Raw genomic sequence first — 22,178 nt, forward strand, 5'->3', positions numbered from 1 at the left:
ATTATCCTCGATTCATTCATTTCAAGCCACCAGAAGTGACCATTTAACAGCTGTCTCCTAAAAAATGTCTTCCCGGGGGGGCACGCCCCTGAACCCCCCTAGCGACCGCGACTCCACCCCCCTAAAAAATTGTGTCCCCACCAATGTTCAAACCAAACCTACGCCCTTGAGGTAGTGAACAAATAAATGGAAACACCAATGTAAAGTCATTTAATAGGGTGTTGGGCCACTATGGTATCCCGCTCTGCGGAGATCTCGGCGGACCGTTTTTGATGAAACTGGCTGCTCGCGCCCCAGACTGAAATGTGCAGTCAATTGATCTGCAGTTGCTCGCCTGTTTTGCCTTACACTTCGAATTAATGCACGGATATCATGATCCTCGAGTATGCGCTTCCGCCCACTGTTGCCCTTTGCTGATGATGTCTTTCCCTCGGAGTTCCATGCTGACATCACCTTAGACACCATTGCTCGTGAAACATCAGCAAGTTGAGCTGTCTTGGTCACTGAAGCTCCTGCCAAATGCGCCCCAACAATCACTCCTCTTTCAAAGTCACTGAGGTCTCCTCTTGCAGCCATGCTAGCCATAATTATAGGCAACCAGGCCTGTCCAGCATTTTTATACATGACCCTATGCATGCTGGGATGTTATTTGCTTAATTAACACATGAGCCACACCTGTGTGGAAGCCCTTGCTTTCAATATACTTGGTGTCCCTCATTTACCCAGGTGTTTCCATTTTTTCGTTCACTACCTGTATGTTAGAAGATGAACGTGAACAGGGAACTTCGAGAAGGGCTATGTTAGTTACAGCATGGTCACAGTTGTAAGTAGCAAAAGAACATACAAGTTCAACCAACAGTGGCTAAAAGATTTTCCCTGGCTTAAGTTTGACAATGTCAAAAAAAAAAAAATCCATGTTTTGCACGTTTTGTCAGGATGCAGGGGAACTCATGGCAGGCAAAACTGCATCAAGTTCAAACGTGAAAATATATTAAAACACAGTGCTTCAAAATGGCACGCAATGTGCGGAGAGGCATACATCCAGAAACGTCAGCCAGACCATCCCGCTACCATAAACAGGCAAGCAGCACATTCTGAGGAAATGCTACCAGGCACTTAAAAATCATTTAAGTTGGAAAAAAAGTTGTCCATTATAATTTTGTTAATGTAAAAGTATTGAACTGCACAAGTGTTATGTAAGAAAGGAAGGAAAAAAAGATTTGTAGATATTCAACAATAAATTGGAGACAATTATTTTTTGTGTGCCCCTAAATTTTTCACTGCATGCCTACATATTTTAACTTAGGCACACATGTGCCTACACCAGGTTATAAGACTTGGATGAAAAATGCTGGTAAGTTTCTGTTTTATAACTGCCTATGCTTAATATTAAAAAGGCTTTGATTGCACATTTGTTATGTTTTTGCTGTTTTGGTTGTTTTGTTTTATTATTGCTGTCTTACGTATTGGACTCTATTATATTAAATCCCATTAATAATTGTTGTTCATAGCTTACTGGTGGATTGTCGATCCCTTCTCGTTGCTCTTAATTGTATTAATACTTGTACTGTGATTCTTGAAATTTATTTTTTGTTTACGACTGTAAGTCGCCCTGGATAAGGGCGTCTGCTAAGAAATAAATAATAATAATAATAATAATAATAATAATAATAATAATAATAATGTAATCCATATGATAAGAGTAAGCTTTTGAGATCCAGTAACACTAACTACATTACAGTGACATGCTCTCCTGTCTCTTAGAGGTAGATCAGAATGTGGAGGTGCACTTACACAATGCAATACACAGCTCAGACAATGCAATGCAGCCCTTTCTGCCATTAGGGCGTATGTGCACTTAGGCCCCTTTGGCACTAAACAAAACAAGAATCTGCAGTTGTGTCTTTATTGTTTTCTTATTTTATTCAATGCAGTTTAGGATTTCAGTCATGGCTGTGAGTAGATCTCATCCAGACCTTTCATTTGATACGTTACACTCCTAAGCCCAACATGTCACTTCCGCCCCTCTGGATCTGAGCCCTCCTGCTGTTTGTTCAACTTGCAATAAGAGAGCAGCAGTCACAGCTGCGCTGACAGGAGGTTATTTTCTCTCATTAGCTTCTATTTTGCAACAGTTCTAAAGTTTACATTTAATGGGTTTGTTCCGTTAGTTCTATCGTACTTCAAGGAGTAAAATATCATGCTTTTCTCATCAGCAGAAAACTGTTCTTGCAAGCCCCCTTATCAGTTTTTTGTAGCTTGTTTAGTGTTGTCCAGACTTTTTCACCACACAGTAATTTTCAAGAAAGAAAATGTTATTTTTTTTCAAAATCTTGGTTATTACAGTGCACTTCGTTTATAAGAATCACATCCGTCCTGGATGATTTGATTCTTATAAGCGGTTGATGCTTAAAAGCGGACCGATATGATTACAGTGGTGAAGTGCTGCTGAATTAGTATGTTAGTTTGAGAATGAAAGCTTGGTTCCCTGCAGTGTAATGGGTTGACCACTAGATAGCATAGGTTCCTGCATGTATGCACAGGGACCACACAAAGTGTTGTTTAGTTAGTTCTCCAACTAAGGTTTATTTTGTCTGTTTGTTTTATTAGCGGTTGTTTCCCCACCGCACTGTAAGAAAAATAAAACCAACAATGGTTTTAAACTGTAAATCAAGACTCCAGCCTGATTATTTACACTGTGCTCGGCCACGTCACATTACAATTAGCAAAAGCGCCTCCGCGGGTCAGCAGTTTAAATACAGTATACAAATGTCAATGGTGCTCAATCACTGAGGACAATACATCAAAACCAGTCCTCGTGGGTAAGCAACTTGCTATATGATCACGATTATGTTTACTCAATGCTGCAGAATCCTATTTTACTACAGTATACTTGAGAAGCGATCGTCTCGTGAGGGTGCCTAGAGCAACTGCCGTGCAGTGTTACGTGCAGTGACCTTTGAATTAAAATGACATTACAGTGCAGTATTTTACTGTCAGGACCACCACTGCATTTAAGCATCTGTGGCTTGGTTTTTTTCAGTTGCGATGCAAATCTCACTAAGCGGAGATGCAAAGCTCCTCAATCCCCACCCCTCCTCATCATCATCCTCATCCTCACCGCGCCACACCGCAATCCCACTCCCTCTACATGCATATCACACAATAACACTGCTGTACTCCGTATGTATTCAATGAATGTGTATTCACTTTATTGAAACAAATATTCAGTAACAGAGAACACAAAAAGACATACCTGCACAAAGCAGTGGCACAGTCACTGTTTGATTACAAACAATGCAGTGTTTCCTGCATCATGGGCCATTGTGGGCTCTTACATGGGCCCTGAACAGCACTGCTTCATATGATCAAACATGAATGTGCTGGGAATTGCTTTGGGGCTATTTTAAGGCTGCTGTTACACTGGTGCACTCTTGTTCTGTACAATATTGTAGAATTTGGGATTACAGTTATAGAAACAGTTTGAAGTCTTTTTTGTTGTTAAGAAAACACAGATAAGAATGCACGTTTTAAGATGTGCAGTATTGTGTGATAAAACATTTTTATGGTCATATCTTTTTTTACTAGTATTATATTTTAGCCTCCTGAGTTTTCATTTAAGGGATATTGCTAACTGTTTATTAGAGATCAACAAAAAGAGTGAAGCACTTACTGTTCTGGTGAGTTGATGTCTTCGATAGGTTCTGTACTCGTTCTGGAAGGGTCCACAGAGCCCCACTGTGCTGGAGGTTTCTGCTCGTGATTGTTTTTCAAGATAGATTTGTCTCCATCTGCAATGACACAGGATCATTTTTAGGCTCAGACACTGTCCTGCATATTCTCTCATATATGAGTACTGTAGTCACTGTAAGAAGGAATTGGCAAAGCTATGACAAACATACAATGACATGCTTAGAAATACTAATGTTTTTTGTGTTTTTATTAAGCCTGCCCAAAATGTTTAGTAGTTTAGTTTAGTATCGTAACTCTGGTTCCCTGAAATAGAAATGTAACCATTACCAAATGTGTATTTACCTCCTAAAGACCGGAATCCTGAAAATTGCATACCAAAGCTACTCCTAGAGCCTGTGACGCAGTCGTGACCCCGTCCCCGAGGGATAAAAGGACTGCGCTCACAGATCTCAGCGGAATTTTTCCTTCAAGCCTGCTGGACGCAGGACCTTGAAGATTTATGGTTACAGTTCTATTTCAAGATTGCAGAACAACCGGACTGCTACAAGGCTAAGCCGAAGGCTGCCCTGTGCGTTACCAATTAGAACCCCAGTAACAAGTGACTTTGGTACTGGGACTGTACCGGGACAGTATCGGGTCAGAAATGGGACGGTTCAGTACTGGTTCGGTGACTTTAGCAGCGGGTTGGTACTGGGACAGCACCGGGTCAGTTCGGTACCGGTTCGGTACTGGTTTGGTGGCTTTAGCATGGAGTCGGAACTGGGTCGGCACCAGTTAGGTGATTTTAGCACTGGGTCGGTACAGGAACGGTACCGTGTCGGTTTGGTGACTTTAACGGACGGTACTGGGTAGGAACCAGGCCGGTACCACGACGGTACTGGGTCAGTTCAGTGACATACAACCGGGTCGGTTTAGTACCAGTTTGGTGGCTTTAGCACCGGGTCGGTACCGGGACGGTACTGTTACTGGTGCGGTAACCTTGGTCCTGGTTTAGTAATGGTGCGGTACTGTACCAGGAGCGGAAGCAGGTTGGTGACTTTGGTATGGGTCCACCTGGTCGCAGTTACCGCGGGTGCCAATGCACAGGAAATGTACAGTAAAAGCCACTGGCAAAACCACTCAGTCAGTACCAACACGAGACTGAGGGAAGTCTGCTTGTCAGAATAAACTAACAGCCTTCACAATGGTGATGCTAATAGCTGTTCACCAAAGTGGCATCGAGACACTGTGGTTGTAATACAACCAACAAAAAGCCGAAGCGAGTATCTCGGTCCTACGCAGCGCTGCTCTTACTGTACGCATGTCAAGCACCACGTTACAGACAGGCCTGTGCTCAATATCTGTAAAACAGAAATAAAACAATGGGGAAAAAATCTTTCTCTGTTTCAAAAAACAGTAATTTAACAATGACAAATACATTAAAAAAAATAAATAAATATATATATAACCACCTCGTATTGGCAAAACAAGAAAAACTGGGGGTAGAGCACAAAGTCAGCCCACTTATGTTGCTGGGTCCTTGGGAAGGAGCGACTCGAGCTACTGACTTCACACGGGACACAATGCCGCAACAGGCTGTAGTGCACACAGTCCACAAAATAGAAAAACTATTCTAGCGATTCACTTAATATCACATAAAAAATTGTAGAAACACATAAAATGCGAATATATAGAGATATAAGCAATAATTGTAGCGATCTGAACAAGGCTGTCCGTCAGGTCAGTCCTTTTGATCCCTTGGGGGGCGGGGTCACGACTGTGTCACAGGCTCAAAGGAGCAGCTTTGGTATACAACCTTCAGGATTCAGGCCTTTAGGAGGTAAACACCCGTTCGGTAACGGTTACATTTCATACTTGAAAGGGAATCAGGTGGTTTCAAAAGGCCTAAAACTGTTAAGAAATACGAATTGCTGCAACTTCAGTTCTACTGTAGTTCATGGACAAAGTGACATGGGTGCTTTTAACTTCTGAGTTCTAAAAAGTAACCAGGAGTGATGACTAAAACAAACAATAGAAAAGATATGCAAACTGAATCTAAATAAGAAGTACAATACAATGATTAAAGTAACTGATCCATACACACCAACATTGCTCTACGTTTAGCAGGTAAATGACTGCTTGAACAGTGTTCAGAAGTCTGTGCTGATCATGTGAAACCTTTCAATTAAGATACCATGTTCAAGTTCTCTGAAACCAGAGCAGTTCGTAGAAAACTATGATAAATGTGTTGCAGCATTTGTTTTGTATTTTGTCAGCACACAGGGTGCAGCACTTTGGATGAACTGTAGTTTTGACAGTGATTTATTTATTTATTTATTTATTTATTTCATCGAAGTCAAGTCTATAAAGAATTGCAGTAGACAAGCCTTGAAATAATAAAGCCATGCACATGGGTCTCTGCAGTTAAACAGGGACGTAACCAGGCAATATTTCCGAAATGGAAATAGTCTGTCTTCAGAACTGTGCTCTTATTAGAGTCAAAACTGAGTTTCAGGGTTAAAAGGACACAGCGCTGCTGAGTCTGAGACGGCACTCCTCCAGCAAGACAGGAGGAAAACCTTGTTCTGGATGCCGCGGAGACCCAATTAGAAAAGCTTCTGTCTGTCCAAAATTGAACTGAAGGACGTTACTAAACATCCAATAATGCAGACAGCAGTACATAAACTGCCTGGGGCTTGGTTAGGGGAATTTATATTAAAAAAATAAAATAATACAGTTGCATACTGTCTCTATGCAGGTGAAAACAAACAGCAAAATACATCCCCAAAAGGCTGCATATAGGTCAGATCCAAACCTACGATATATCCCTTTGGAATGCATAAAAGGGTGTTGATATGAAGCCATTTGCTGCTAAAACTGGCCATGCTGAGATAGACTTTCCAAACTCGCAAATAGAGAAATGGAGAAAAACAAATGACCAGATTTATCAATAATATGCAGTCTGTACAATAAAATACAATAAAATTGTTAGTTACAAAACTAATAGCAACACACACACACTTCAGTATTTAATGTCTCAAAACAATCTGTAACTAGTTTTGTAACATTAAAGTGGTTCTAGCTAATGAAAGCACAGCGGGGATGTAGAGGATTGAGGTAAAATATAAATCCTTTCCTTGACGATCATTGGACGATAAATAAGAAACTAGCTATTCGATTGATGATTTAATCTGGTATTGGATGTGCCTAAATATGCTTGATGTTTACGTAATTTGATCTAGGGTTAAAGGGAGTTCCCTGCCAGAACCATCGCTTTGCTTAATTTCTTAATACATGGAGGCATCACTGTACGTTTGTTCATAAACAGCAATGGCTGTGATTTAGCTGCAAATTTATTAAGGAAAATAATATAGATTTTTGCTGGAAAATGAGGTAACATATATTTGCTACAGCTCTGATGGCTTACTTTAACCACTTCAACACCATGACATATGCCAAATGAAAACCCACTTACAGTACCATGCCGTCCATGCGTACGTCAAGTTTCCCATTCTATTCTATGATCGGTTTCTCAGTCTAGCATTTCAGGTTTCATTCCCTAAGGCAGTGCTCGTACTGTGGAATGTGCAATGAAAGTTGGGGGAGGGTCAGGTGATATTTGTATCCAATTGCGTGTCGGGTAGAGATTCCAATCTACTTGTGGGCGTTTAGAAGACCGAGATATATATATTGCGGGAAGCCATTCAACTTTTACAAGTATATATATATATATATATATATATATATAGATATTGTGAAAGAACTCGCACCACTCACGGTTCTTTGCCCCTTTAAAAATAGACCCAGACACAGGAAATGGATTTTTCACGCGCTGACGCGCAATTTTTTTAATAAACAAAATAAACAAAAACAAAATAAACACCTAGCTCTATACGAGCACTAACTAGACACACAGAAACCTAACTTATAACAGGACGGCCAAGCCGTTTACCTGCAGCAAACAAAAAGCTTCAACACAACCACACAGGTTTACACTTCACACACTTTCCTCTCGACTGCTCGGAAACAGAGCACCTCGTCTGCCTCCTTCTACTCAGTAGCCCTGAGCTAACTGACTGCACTCCTTAAATACCCTGCACCTGGTTCTAATTTAACAATAACTACCAGGTGCAGGGGATAATTAATAATAAAACAATTAAGTAAACAATAAAGCAAACCAATACAATTAGGCCAACAAAATGTGTCTACGCACATGTTTTTCTGCAGGGAGGATTTAACCCCCTCCCTGCTGTCTTACAATATATATACAGTGCCTTGCATAAGTATTCACCCCCCTTGGACTTTTCTACATTTGTAGAGTTACAACCTGGAATTAAAATGGATTTCATTAGGATTTTTTGTCACTGATCTACACAAAATAGTCCATAATGTCGAAGTGGGGAAAAAAATCTACATATTTTTCAAAATTATTTACAAATAAAAAACTGAAAAGTCTTGATTGCATAAGTATTCACCCCCTTTGCTGTGACACCCCTAAATAAGCCCTGGTGCAACCAATTGCCTTCAGAAGTCACATAATTAGTTGAATGGAGTCCACCTGTGTGCAATTAAAGTGTCACATGATCTCAGATTAAATACACTTGTTTCTGGAAAGCCCAGAGTTTGTTAGAGAGCATATCTAAACAAACAGCATCATGAAGACCAAGGAGCTATCAAAACAAGTCCGGGATAAAGTTCTGGAGAAGCACCAATCAGGGTTGGGTTATAAAAAAATATCCCAAACTTTGAACATCCCCTGGAGCACCGTTAAATCCATTATTAAAAAATGGTAAGAATATGGCACAACCGCGACTCTGCCTAGAGAAGGCCGTCCACCAAAACTCTGTGACCAGGTAAGGAGGGCATTAGTCAGAGAAGCAACCAAGAGGCCAATGGTAACTCTGAAGGAGCTGGAGAGATCCACAGCTGAGATAGGAGAAATTGTCCATGGGACAACTATAACCCGGACGCTCCACAAAGCTGGGCTTTATGGAAGAGTGGCGAGAAGAAAGCCATTGCTGAAAAAAAACCCATATCAAATCCCATTTGGATTTTGCCAAAAGGCATGTGGGAGACACAGCAAACATGTGGAAAAAGGTTCTCTGGTCTGATGAGACCAAAATTGAACTTTTTGGCCTTAGCGCCAAACGCTATGTGTGGCGCAAAGCCAACACTGCTCATCACCCTGAGAACACCATCCCCACGGTGAAGCATGGTGGTGGCAGCATCATGTTATGGGGATGCTTTTCATCGGCAGGGACTGGGAAACTGGTCAGGATTGAGGGCAAGATGGATGGAGCCAAATGCAGGGAAATTCTAGAGATAAACCTGTTTCAGTCTGCAAGAGACCTGGGACTGGGGCGGAGGTTCACCTTCCAGCAGGACAATGACCCTAAACACACAGCCAAATCTACACTGGAGTGGTTTAAAAACAAGAACCTGAATGTTTTAGAATGGCCCAGTCAAAGCCCAGACCTCAATACGATTGAGAATCTGTGGCAAGACTTGAAAATTGCTGTTCACCAACGGTCCCCATCCAACTTGACAGAGCTTGAGCAAATTTGCCAAGAAGAATGGGCAAAAATTGCAGGATCCAGATGTGCAAAGCAGGTAGCGACTTACCCAAAAAGACTCACAGCTGTAATGGCTGCCAAAGGTGCTTCTACCAAGTATTGACTCAGGGGGGTGAATACTTATGCAACCAACAAATGTCTTTTTTTTTGTTTAATTAACTTTTGTGTCACAATAAAAAATATTTTGCACCTTCAAAGTGTTAAGTATGTTGCGTAAATCAAAAGTCCTGTATCGGCTTTCAGCGAGGGAGGGTAAGATTCCGTTCCTGGATTACCTTTTACAGTGCTGTGTCGAAATACTATCAGAACACAGTACTGGGTACAAGGCAATGAAGCAGGCATCTGTGGCAGCCAGATCCATCACAATGGGGAGGCTGTGTGGTCCAGTGGTTAAAGAAAAGGGCTTGTAACCAGGAGGTCCCCGGTTCCCACCTCAGCCACTGACTCATTGTGTGACCCTGAGCAAGTCACTTAACCTCCTTGTGCTCCGTCTTTCGGGTAAGATGTAATTGTAAGTGTCTCTGCAGCTGATGCATAGTTCACACACCCTAGTCTCTGTACGTCGCCTTGGATAAAGGCGTCTGCTAAATAAACAAATAATAATAATAATAATAATAATAATCACAATGCCTGCGCAAAGTAGCCCTGTACACACATTTGTGACTATCCCTCCAACACAAGGGAAGCAGAGATCGCAAAAAAGTTGCAGGGTCTGCTATGAAAACAAAAGAAAGGACACAAGAAAAATGTGCAGTGGTTGCGAAGGCAATCCTGGGTTCTGTTATATTGAACATTTCAATAAATGGCACAGAGGAGTCGATAATGGCACACGTTTTGATGTTGTTTGATTTTTATTTGATAATTACTGTTTACTGATTATTATTGTTATTAGCAGCATTCTTGCTTTCATTGTTCAAACAAAAAATAAAAAATAAAAATAAAAACTTGTTTTTATCTCTATATTGAACATGGGTATGTAGTACACAGGAGCATATCCATTACAGGTTTGAAAACATTCTTATTATTATTTTCAAAATCTGGTACCTGGGAAGGGGTTTCATTTTTACATGGTGGTTAAGCTGTATTTGTTTGAAGGTGCTGTATAACTGATGTGTGTTTGTGCACTGATTAGGCAAAGGGCTGCAGTAGAGCTGATTTTAAGCTGTCACAGACACATTATGTAGATATAAATGTCTACACACACTATTATTACAGCATTTGGTGCAGCCATTAGCACAGCTTAAAGCCTTCACATTAGTTGATCAACTGTAAGTAGTTCAGGACAGAAGCTTTCACTGGTTAAAGCTTTTATTAAAGCTTTTGTTAAACTAGCTGCTGATTCGCAGTGCGCTTTCTGTCAAAGCATGAATAATCGGGAGCTTACTGTACCTAATCACTTCCAAAGTAAAAACCAGCACAGATAAAGTACATGTGTTTCTATTTAGTATGCATGGTGGTGGCATTCAAAAAGGATTTTTATTCCTACATGTTTATTTGCTGGCCGGCCTCACTTTGTTTACATATGAAAGCCTGCCCTACAAAGAAGCAAGAGAATTAATGGACTGACAGGAGATGAACTTCATAAAATTATTTTGTGTTAATGGAAAATAGTCAATGTTATTTTTCTTTCTTGTAGCTGGTAATTGCTTCAAAATCATAAGCCAACTAAGTGCTACTTACATTTGGCATCTATTATAGATGTTCAGACCTGGAATGATAATGATGAGCCAGACAGACATGTCAGGTGTTCCTGTAAAATGCAGTCGTAGCAATTCTCTGACTAGACAGTGGAGTGCAAATACATGTAGCAGGCATTTAATACTGGCTTGTCACTGCAGCCCCCCCCCCCCAAAAAAAAAGGTTCTTCAAAGACAAGTTTGTTCTCATCTTGCCAGGGAATGAAACGCTTGGTTGATGTACCCTGGCAGCAAATGAAATGAACAATGGGACACATGCTGATGAAGCTGCTAATCATTTGCTGCTAAAAGGTAGAGAGGCCTGTCTTGGCTGCTTTTAATGATTTTCAGCGTGGCAGGTGTTAATGTCAGACTTAGCCCTGGAACTGAAGGCAACCTACATGAGATCCTTTAATCTTGACAGGCTTTATTGACTCACCATAGCAAGACAGTAAAACAGAATCTACAGCGACTGTCAAGTAAGAACCTGAAGGGTCCACTACAAAGGGTTTAAGGCCTCAAAGAGCTGATTTGGTCACTGTTGAAGGTGAAGAAGTACACCTCTGAGCTGAATACACTGTTGAAGGTGAAGAAGTACACCTCTGAACTGAATGTACCATTGAAGTGAAGGAGTACACCTCTGAACTGAATGTACCGTTGAAAGTGAAGGAGTACACCTTTGAGGTAATTGCACTGTTGAAGTGAAGGAGTACACCTCTGAGCTGAATGGTTGATGGTGGACAGGCAGTGTTGAATTACTAACGTAACAGTGTTTTTCTACATTGAGAAGCCTTACATTGCGCCTCAGAGAAAAACATTATTCTGTAAGGCACTGTGGCAAAGTGGTTAACAGTGTGCAGGTGCAGGAATGCAGCAGTGATCAATAAACAGGCAGACAACGATAATCCAGATGCAATGATATTTTATTTGTATTCCAATTTGTCTGATGACACAAAGACAGTAAATAATAACAGTGAGAACAGGCAATACAGCAGTGTGTATTGCTGTGTTTTAATCCACGGGTTAGTCCCAAAATAATAATTGTCCCGATCTTTAACACCCACACGTAACACAAAACACAAACACAAGTCCACAGTGATTGATATAGTACTCGTGGTGCAAATACAGTTTATTCGTGAACAATTGGTGCAGTGATGTCTGGGTAAGTGCTGACTATTGGCGACAGCTCCGGATCATGTTCAGCCGTCTAATCACAACAAACAAAGTGGTTCCTTAGACACGACAAAACAAACAAACAAAACACTCACGATTCCAAAACAGGTTCTCCTTCCAGTTCAGCTTTAACCATACAAAGGAACAGATCACTTCGCTACGCCCCCTTTTGTACTGTCAATCATGTACCTCTTGATTAACTTGTGCCGCCGCTCCTCCAATCCGCGGCTGCCACGTCATTTCCCTTCCGGGTCGATGATTTTGTGTACCGTAGCCCCGCCCCCTTTCTAGATGGCCAACTTCCGCCTATGGCCGTCTGGCCATCCAGTCCAGGGCACTCTATTCCCTTTACACAGCGCCCTCACAGGGCGGGAGGGAGATTTATCACCAAGAATCATTCTGTCTCTGTCACAGGCACACAGTAAGTCTCTTCATCGTTCTAGAGGATCAACAAGATCTGATCATCTGAAATCACTTCCTTCGCAAGCCTGTGAAAAGACAGCTCGGCACAGCCAGAGGCGATAATTCAGAAGAGCACTGAGAGTCTTATCAGTCAATTCGACAAGGAGTCACAACCCCAGAGAAACCCTGAGCATTCGGATAACATTTTGCCTGCAGGAATGAACATGACTCTTTATCCAAAACAATAATTCATTTATAATGATGACAGTAGAAGTTTGTATTGTTGTAGCACACTATATATATACACTCTTAAACTCAGGGAAGACATTTAAGGAGGTCACAGATATGTTAACTAAAACAGAGGTCAGAGAACCATTGGCAAACTGAGATCACAACATGGTCTCATTTGATGTGCTTTTCAAAACCTAAAAAGGTTAGACTAAAGCGAAGGTTTACAATTTTAAAAAGGCAAACTATGAAGGAATGAAACAGAGGCTAACTGAAGTAGATTTGAGTAAAATAGAGAAAGCATCCACAGAGAAAGGATGGCTGTTTTTCAAAAATGTAGTACTAGAGGTGCAAAATAAATACATCCCCAAAGTAGACAAAACTAAATCTAAAACAAAATGGTTTAACAGATCAATTAAAAAAAATATTCAGACAAAAAAGGCACTTTACAGAGCGTTTAAAAGGGACCAAGAACAAAGTACACAGAAAGAGTACTTGAAACTGCAAGCACAAATCAAAAAGGAAGTTAGAAAGGCCAAGAGAGAGATAGAAATGAACAATACAAAGGGGGCTAAAACCAATTCCAAAAAGTTTTTCCAATATTATAACAACAAAAGAACATGCAAGGAGGAAGTAAAGTGAGATAAGAGATACAAATGGCAACATCATAGATGATGAGAAAAAAATAGCAAATATATTAAATGATTACTTTTCACAAGTTTTTACAAAGGAGGATATGGACAACATGCCCCACATGTCGACCTGTTTCTATCCAGTTTTAAATAACTGTAGCATAACAGTGGCAGAAGTGTTAAAGGGACTAGGAGCTCTTAAAATAAACAAATCCCCTGGGCTGGATGAGATCCTCCCAATAGTACTCAAAGAAATGAAAGAAGTTATTTACAAACCACTAACCAAGATCATGCAACAGTCTCTTGACACAGGTTGTACCTATAGACTGGAGAATTGCAAACGTAATAATGATCCAATAAGCCTGACTTCTATTATATGTAAACTTATGGAAACTATAATAAGATCAAAAATGAAAATTACCTATATGGTAACAGTATCCTGGGAGACAGTCAGCATGGTGGGAGATCGTGTCTAACTAACTTGCTTGATTTTTTTGAGGTTGCAACATTGACAATGGATAACTGCAAAGCATATGACATGGCTTATTTAGATTTCCAGAAAGATTTTGAAAGGCCAGCATAAAAGATTAATTTGCAAACTGAACACAGTAGGGATTCAAGGAAATTAATGCACGTGGATTAGGGAGTGGTTAACATGTAGAAAACAGAAAGTACTGAGTAGCGGAGAAACCTCAAAATGGAGCGAGGTCACCAGTGGTGTACCACAGGGATCAGTATTGGGTCCTCTGCTATTTCTAATCTACATTAATGAATTAGATTCTGGTATAGTAAGCAAACTTGTTAAATTTGAATACGACCCAAAAATGAGAGGAGCGGCAAACGCTGTCATTCAAAATGATCTAGACAGCATGCAGAACTGGGCAGACACATGGCAAATGACATTTAATAGAGAAAAGTGTAAGAACTGCTGCTGAAAACAAGTTCCAGTGTATTCAAAGGTAATTGTCATTGACTATACAAGTCAAATAAAACTGCTACGAAAGAGCAACACTTAGTGTAAGCAACACAAGCTTCAAATACTTCAATTATAAGGAATCTCTTAATTCTTATAGATACCAAAATTACACAGAAATACTTTCCTGGAAGCAGAATTTTTATAACTAGGTCAGATGTGTTACATACAGGGGTATCTTAGAAGTGTCCTAAAATGTGAGCAAGGAATGAAAAAATGAAACACTTGTGGAAGCTGATTTACATGGTTACTTCAAGAAATGGTTTGATGAGGTTCTTGCTTGGATCAATAAACAACTGTGGCAATGTGGCCACACCCTTGTGCATAGTTTGTGTTATATGTTGTATGTTACGTGTTGCGTGTAAATGTTGGTGTATAGAGATGGTACACGGGATATAAACGGGTCTGTGTTTCACATGTATTTAAGAATGTAGATTTGTATTTAGACACGAGGATGGCACAGATCACTTCACGTGCTGGTTAAAATGTAATGTGTCGTCACGGGAGTACACTTAATTAATTCACGTGCAGTTGTACCGAGATTCCAATTGAATGATTGACTAGCAATCGACTCTTGGTACAACTGCATAAAAGCAGCATGTTTTCACTCACTCGGGTTGGGTGTTCGTAAGTGGAGAACGGGAGAGAGAAAGGAGAAAGAATTAAAAGCTAAAGAATAACAATTGCTACAGCATGCTGGAAGTGCCAGCACGGTACTTGTTTAAACGTTCGTCCACTTGTTTTGTGTGTTAGTACGTTTTTGTTTGTCTGTTTATTTTGGCTCCAGTGCCGTGTCCTGTTTAAACCTTTTTATTTTGCAATGAACCTTCTGAACGCTACCATTGCGTCTCAGTTTCACTCATCACCACCGTCTGTCTGTCTGTTTCTTCCGGGTCTGACGTGACACTACCAGCCAGCCTTGTGACAACAACCAAATGAGCAAGATGGGCCAAATGGACCTCCTCTTGTTTGTAACATTTCTTATGTTCTTAAAAAGTCACATACAACATAACACCTCCATGAATCTATACTGTTCAAATCTTTTAAAAAGTTAAACAGGTAAACTGAGTATAGTGCTAAACTAGACTATCCTGATTGACTCATGTACACTGTAAAACATTTATTTTTAAACACTTACAAATAATTTAATAAAATTAGTTCAGCAGGATAAAATATATATATATATATATATTTCTGTTGAACTGCATTACTAAAAACGTGGAGTAGTGGTTAGGGCTCTGGACTCTTGACCGGAGGGTCATGGGTTCAATCCCAGGTGGTGGACACTGCTGCTGTACCCTTGAGTAAGGTACTTTACCTAGATTGCTCCAGTAAAAACCCCTGTATAAATGGGTAATTGTATGTAAAAATAAATAAATAATGTGATATCTGTATAATGTGAAATAATGTATAATGTGATATCTTGTAACAATTGTAAGTCACCGTGGATAAGGGCATCTGCTAAGAAATAATAAATACAAATTTACAAAACAAAACAAAACAAATGTGCCGCTAATGTAGATGCCTTCCTCTTACATGCTATTAGAACATAATTCTGTTTCAAGCCAAATGAGAACATAAGAAATCTTACTAGCGAGCGGAGGCCATTCGGCCCATCATGCTCGTTTGGTTGTTAAAAATCTTGCAAAGAAAGTAAATTAGACAAAAGACTACCACTATACTTACTATAATAAACCTCAAGTACTTTTCATTGCTTTCATGCTGACCCTGTAGCCGTCTGCATGGGCGGACTTGTGTTGTGTGACTCGGAACCTCTGCAGGTGAGGCATCACATTGATCCTGTTAGGGAAACTGATATGCTGGCAGTGAAGTCTATTCATTCTGGTCTTTTTACTGCTCATGCATGCAATTCAAAACACAGGACTTTCACAACTATCATTTGACATGCGGTAGAGTTTTAATGACACATGTCGGCACATTTTATTTTTGCACTTTCTAGCACATGCACTGTAACGACAAAGTAAACAAGCATCAATGAACTCCCTTTTGACCCTTTTGTGACTTTTTTATAAGTAATATGCACTGGAATTCAACTAAAAGAACGGAAGAAACTACATTCAAAGTAAACTTCGGCAAAGAGATCGGGGTGGTGACCTGAAAGATGTTTCAATAAATTGGTGGCATTTCCTCCATTTGTTTTTCACTTCTTTAGAACACTTTTGACATTTTGACTGTCTGCTTTCAACCAGATTGCTGTTGTCGTCTGGCTGAAATCCAAAATAGTTCCACATCAAGCTTCTGTCCAGCATTCGCCATGACTGCTGCAATAGTTTAAGTTTCCCAGAGCGCGCAGGGAAGTAGGTCACTTCTGCTAAAAGCTTAGTTCATACTGTTTTTAAAGCACACAATTTGTTTTGTTTTAAAAGCTCAAAAAACAAACAAACAAAAAAAACACCATATCGGAAAACTGTGATACTTGGATATTTTTATTTTACCCCGATATAAGGTATCGTAGGATTTTGGTATCATGATATACCATAGGTATCGCTATACCATGGAACATTACTATAGATTTTACAAGTCCAAGTGGAAAAACATGGATACACACAAACACACACACACACACACATCACATTTTGTGATAATTTCATGTAATCGGTTCTTCAGCATGGCACTAGACAGTTATGCTGTCAAGTCTAGGTCCTCATGGCTTCTCTTTCTCTCACTTTATCTTTTCCACCCACACATACACACACGCCCACACACGACAAATACAATATGAGGGAAGGGAGTAACAAAAATGTCATTGTGAATGTCAGTGCATTAAACATTACCGGCAAAGCTCATTGAAACAACAAATGTCAAATTGACATAGCTCAGCACTCGAATTGAATTAATATATGTAAAATTGACACAGTTCAATAATTAAACCGTAAATATGAAACCTTCAATGAAACTGCCTACAATTCAAATTGTGAACTGGTGTCACCAGCCTTGAAATAAAAGGACTAGGGGTGGGGCATTTATGGCCTCTTTTTATCCCACTGTGACGGCATACACCCCGCCCCTGTGTGTGTTATATTATTTGCTGAATTATTTAAAATGTATGTTTTGTGTATAAAAACACAATGTTTTGTTATTATTGTTTACAGCCTGGATGGTGTTAAAATGCCCAATCCAGATAAAATCGTGAGAATGCCTGGTCAACAGCGAGTGTTATTGATAAACTGGCTGTTGACCATATATATGATAAAACCCATGCCGAATGTGGTTGAGGGGTAAATTAGGTAATTGATAGCCAGTTGACCCCTTGGCCACAATATAAAAGACCTGCAGCTTTGGCTGAACGGGTTGGGTTGTCCAGAGGAGGAAAGACAAGTAAGAACAGATACTGAAAGTAAACAATTGCTACTCTTGCTGGTTTGTAAAGTGTTTCTGTTGTGTTAAATCTTTTTCTTTATAATTAAAATGTGCAGTAGCATTTTCATACCCTGCAGTATTGTCTCTGGGTGTGCTATTCTCTTCCTGGCCTGACATCACCACGAAGCCAGCCTGTGACACCCACTCAGACCCCTTACTTTCTAAATATCTTGGTATGTCTGAATAGCTACTTTTCTCCTCTTTTAAAATAAACCCTCTCAGAAATGCAGATTTCTGTATCCCAACGTGTAATGTATTTATAGGCATGTGAAAAGACTAGGGATGGTGATTTTATCATCCAGTTTTTCCTGGTCATGAAATATCGTGGTGTCCCAGAATCGATCATTTGCGTGTGTGTGTGTGTGTGCGTGCGCATGTGTATGTGTGTGCACGTGTATTCAATTATTTAAGTGCCACTTTGTTCAGAGGAGATGCGCTGGACAGGAAAGCACCAGGCAGCACCAGAGGGGTTTTGCTCCCCAGCAGCGTTCCGGCTCGCTAATTATTTCAAATTGCCTTCAGTGTACTAGGCTCTCTATTTGTGTCCAAGAATGGAAGAGGCATATTAAAATACTGATAAATAATGAATGTTTGATTAAAGAAAAGAAGAGGCTTCACGGGATGACGGTCCTTGTACTAAATGCCAATACACAGTTGCATCTGAGCCTTCCATCTTAACAGTATCTGCTTTCCTTGGAACGAAGGATTCTTTACCTTTGAAAAATAAAGCAGGTTTTATTTCCTTGTTTCACCTGTAAATGTTTGGTTTCCAGAAGAAGTACAGTGGTTCCTTTGTTTTACTTCATCTACTGTATAACTTCAAATTCTCAATCATAAAATCTTAAATTTCACTCAGTTGTTTGACTGTTCTCAGTTATGTAATTGTGAAGGGTGCAGTGCTGTACAGTCCAACTAGTAGTAATATCAATGTCTAATATAGTCAACTTTTCATCAGCAGTTACAGTACTGCATATCTTGTTGACAACTGGTTGAAAACTGTTTTTCAATTTAAATGACATGTTGACAGAAGCCATTAAGACATCCATGATTTTCCTGACATTTAGACACCACCAAGCAAATGCAGAAAGAAAGAAAGAAAGAAAGAAAGAAAGAAAGAAAGAAAGAAAGCATTTCTGTTAAGTGGTAGAAAGAAATGCTGCATACCATTTAACCAACTACCATTTGGAAATTAATCTGTTTTTTTTTTTTTTTAACAGATATTGAGCGGTAACTTCAAGAGTAAACATATCAATCCCAAAGTTTATTGATGGCATGCTTCCAGTTACATCACACACTAATATGTTTACCAATACTATTGATGTAATTTGGAGAAAAAAATGGGCAAATGCACAATCCAAAGATAGCCATTAAAATGTGAAGCACACATGAAATAAACATAATTGTTATTTATGATTTCCATCAGTAGTAATTGCACTTTAATAGCATTCATTTAGAGATCATTTTGCACCATTGTAATTGAGAAACTGTTCATGTGAAACTACCAAGGCTATTGCAGTAAATACAATGGAGGCCATTTACTATGGTTTGATATTTGTCTAATAAAAGAAGTTTCCACTTCCACCAACTCTCTTTATGAGTTTACAGTCTCCCCCCCCCATTCATTCAGCTATGTTGAGTCTTTAATCCTTTTTTAATTAATTTACTTTTTTTCTATTCAAAATAAATCTAAAATATCATTATGTGGAATAATCGATCAGACACCTTTCCTACTTCACATACCATGAAGCACATTTGATCTGTAACATGCTGATTAAAAAGATTAATTCTTAATGGATATTTGCAAGAAGAACAATGTGATGGAACAGCTTGAAATCAGTCAGATTCAGAGACCGATGACACCAAACAGAACTAATACTAAATAAAGCATCCTTCCCTTCTTCTCACTTTCCCAATAGCTCTTTATTTGTCGTACAAGATAACTGAGAGCTAAGAGGCCAAAGGGCTGTTAAAATGTCTTTTTTTTAATTACAATGAGCATACACCCACAGATTTTTTCAATTTTCCTGTAACAGTTGTATCATGTTGGTTATAATTATGAAATATTATATATTTCAATTGACATTACATGTACTGTTTCAGTGAGGTGTTTGCCATTAGAGTGTGTCCAGGTTTGTTTACAAGCAAAACTGGTGCCTGTACCTTATCATGGTTACAGCAGGTCTTCTCTATTGGAAATAGAACCTCATGAGCATCCAACATGCCATTACATTCCCCAAAGAACAGATGTGTGTTGATCAATAGGGTCTAGTTGTTATAGACAGTGAAGTCTGTCCTGTGCCCTCTAGTGAGATCCTTTCTGCCACATACTATGTAGTGTTACATGTCATGACTTTGGGATAAATTCTCAAAGCTATTCACTCCAAAATTTCAATAGCATGGTTTTCTTTAGATAGTAAAAACATACCCTATAAAGATACCAAATCAGAAATAAACAAAATCAGACATTTAATTTAGGGGCTTGTGAGTGGTCTGAAGTGGTTTCTTATCCCTTTTAGAATTGTAAATGGTGTTTTTGTTCCTTATTGCTGATGACGATTTGAAGTAAATAGCTTTGAGAATCTATCCCCTGGTGTTTTAACAGCCCATACTGCTTCCTTTTGAGCAGCTTACAGATTTCTAAGTGCAGTCGTGGCTTTTTTCATAAAACAGCAAACCACTGAGGTTGAATACCAGCTTAGGATTTTAAAATACATCCTTGATTCTAATACCCAGCGTTACTTGGATATTAGAACATAACTAACCTCCTCATTGTTTCCTTCAGGGGTAAATGTAATGTTTTGGTTTTTACTTTTCATCTTGTTTTGATTCCATGTTAGGTCAATGGAATTTTCTGTGCTAAAATCTCACTGTGCACTCTTCAGGTAGCCAAGCAACAGTCACCCACTTTTCATACAGGTGTTCAGCCCTGAAGAACTTCAGAGTTCAAAATGTGTTCCCTCTCAGCCAACTGTACGTGTTCCTAAATGGTCTACACAAGACATTTCAATTTAAAGACTAACACACTATATTATTCACACCAAGGTAAAAAAACATTTTTTAGGTTTAACTGTTTGTCAAGCAGGGGGTAGTGAGGTGGGATTTGACAGGAAAGTAGGCACACTTGAAAATGCAATTGGTCATGTTCTTTAAAGGCAGTTTAGACGTTTTGTGATTCTTTCTCTCACACAAAGTGCAGTACACAGAAAAGGACAATGCTGCACTGTAGGGGTCAGGGCCAGATGTAACTACAACCCATAAACACATCTGAGACCATGCAAATTGCCAATCCAACCAGCCAACTGGCAAGCCTTAAAGCACCAGCAAAACCATTTCATCTGCTACGTGAAGCTATTGAAAACCGCATGGTAAAGAGAGGAAGGAGGAAGCAATATTAGTTTTCAGGAGCAGAGAATCGAACCCTGCTGTTGTGGTGGCATTTATCAACAGTTGCTACAGTCCAGTACATCAAGACTTACTAAAGAGAGCCCCAAGCAAAAAGCAGTGCGCCGGTGACATCACAGGATTCAGCGGCTCCGCTGTTGGCTTACCTTTCCCATCTGTGAAGTTGTGTATGCCCAGGATGTTGTTGAGATCCTGATAATGGTTCTGCTTGATGTAGGGTGTCTTCTCTGGCGTGTCTTGCAGCTGCATGGTTACCTCCTCCAGGTCCTTGTCGAGCTGCAAATGAAAAAAAAAGTAAAGCAATGTAGTCTTTGAGTGAGACAGTGAAGATTCCAGGGATACTCCCTCCTCTGTCCAGAAACTTCATGGTTTACAGTATTTCCTCAGTTGAACTTTTGCAGTACTGTGTACATATTGTACTGCATATACTGTGTACTGGAGGACCTATTACTTCATACTCATGAAGCCTGGTTTTCCTGTCTTGCTAGGGGACATAGACAAGATAAAGAAGGATGAAGTCACAGCAAAAGGACAGGGTTGGTGCTGCTGTGGTGTAACACTCCAAAGTACAGTAGTTTAAAGTGTCAGAATCATGCTAATGATTCTGAGGTCATGTTTGTCAGTGAAGGGGTAAAAGGGTTCCCATCGGACTGCAGTAAAATACTGTCAGTACATCGCTTTTTCTGCACCCACATGTTCTTACTATCCACTATTATTTTATGGGATATATATTTTTTTTAATTTATGATTTTATACATAAGAAAACCCTCTTTAGTATATGTAGCATACAACCAAAATTATTTTAAATTACTAGAACGTAAGAATTTAAGTGACCTGTTACGACTGACCTGGGAGTGGATCAAAAGAATACACAGCTGTAAGTAAAAAAATAATTCAGCAGTTTGATAAACACATGACAGATTTGTTTGTTAAGAAAATGGCAGCTCTGACAGCAATTTTGTAATGTGGCAAATCTGACAGACTTGAAATAATCAGCTGGTACTTCCATATGTGTTCTGGGTAGTAATCACCAAATAATTGTTTTTAGGAAGAATTAAAAACAACT

General features: G+C 39.6%; 1 protein-coding gene across 2 annotated transcripts in view; it reads right to left on the reverse strand.

The window, feature by feature from the left end:
* The window catches only part of LOC117399920 (gamma-aminobutyric acid type B receptor subunit 2-like), a 311,468-nt gene that overhangs the window by 8,104 nt on the left and 281,186 nt on the right, over window positions 1-22,178 (reverse strand). For both annotated transcript variants that reach the window (XM_059021519.1, XM_033999374.3), the window contains exons 17-18: window positions 21,259-21,388; window positions 3,674-3,791 (exon numbers count right to left, since the gene is read on the reverse strand). In XM_059021519.1, coding sequence (XP_058877502.1) covers window positions 3,674-3,791; window positions 21,259-21,388 — 248 coding nt within the window. The remainder of the gene's footprint in view (window positions 1-3,673; window positions 3,792-21,258; window positions 21,389-22,178) is intronic.

Source organism: Acipenser ruthenus, chromosome 4 (assembly GCF_902713425.1).
Source record: "Acipenser ruthenus chromosome 4, fAciRut3.2 maternal haplotype, whole genome shotgun sequence".
Classification (NCBI taxonomy): Eukaryota; Metazoa; Chordata; class Actinopteri; order Acipenseriformes; family Acipenseridae; genus Acipenser; species Acipenser ruthenus.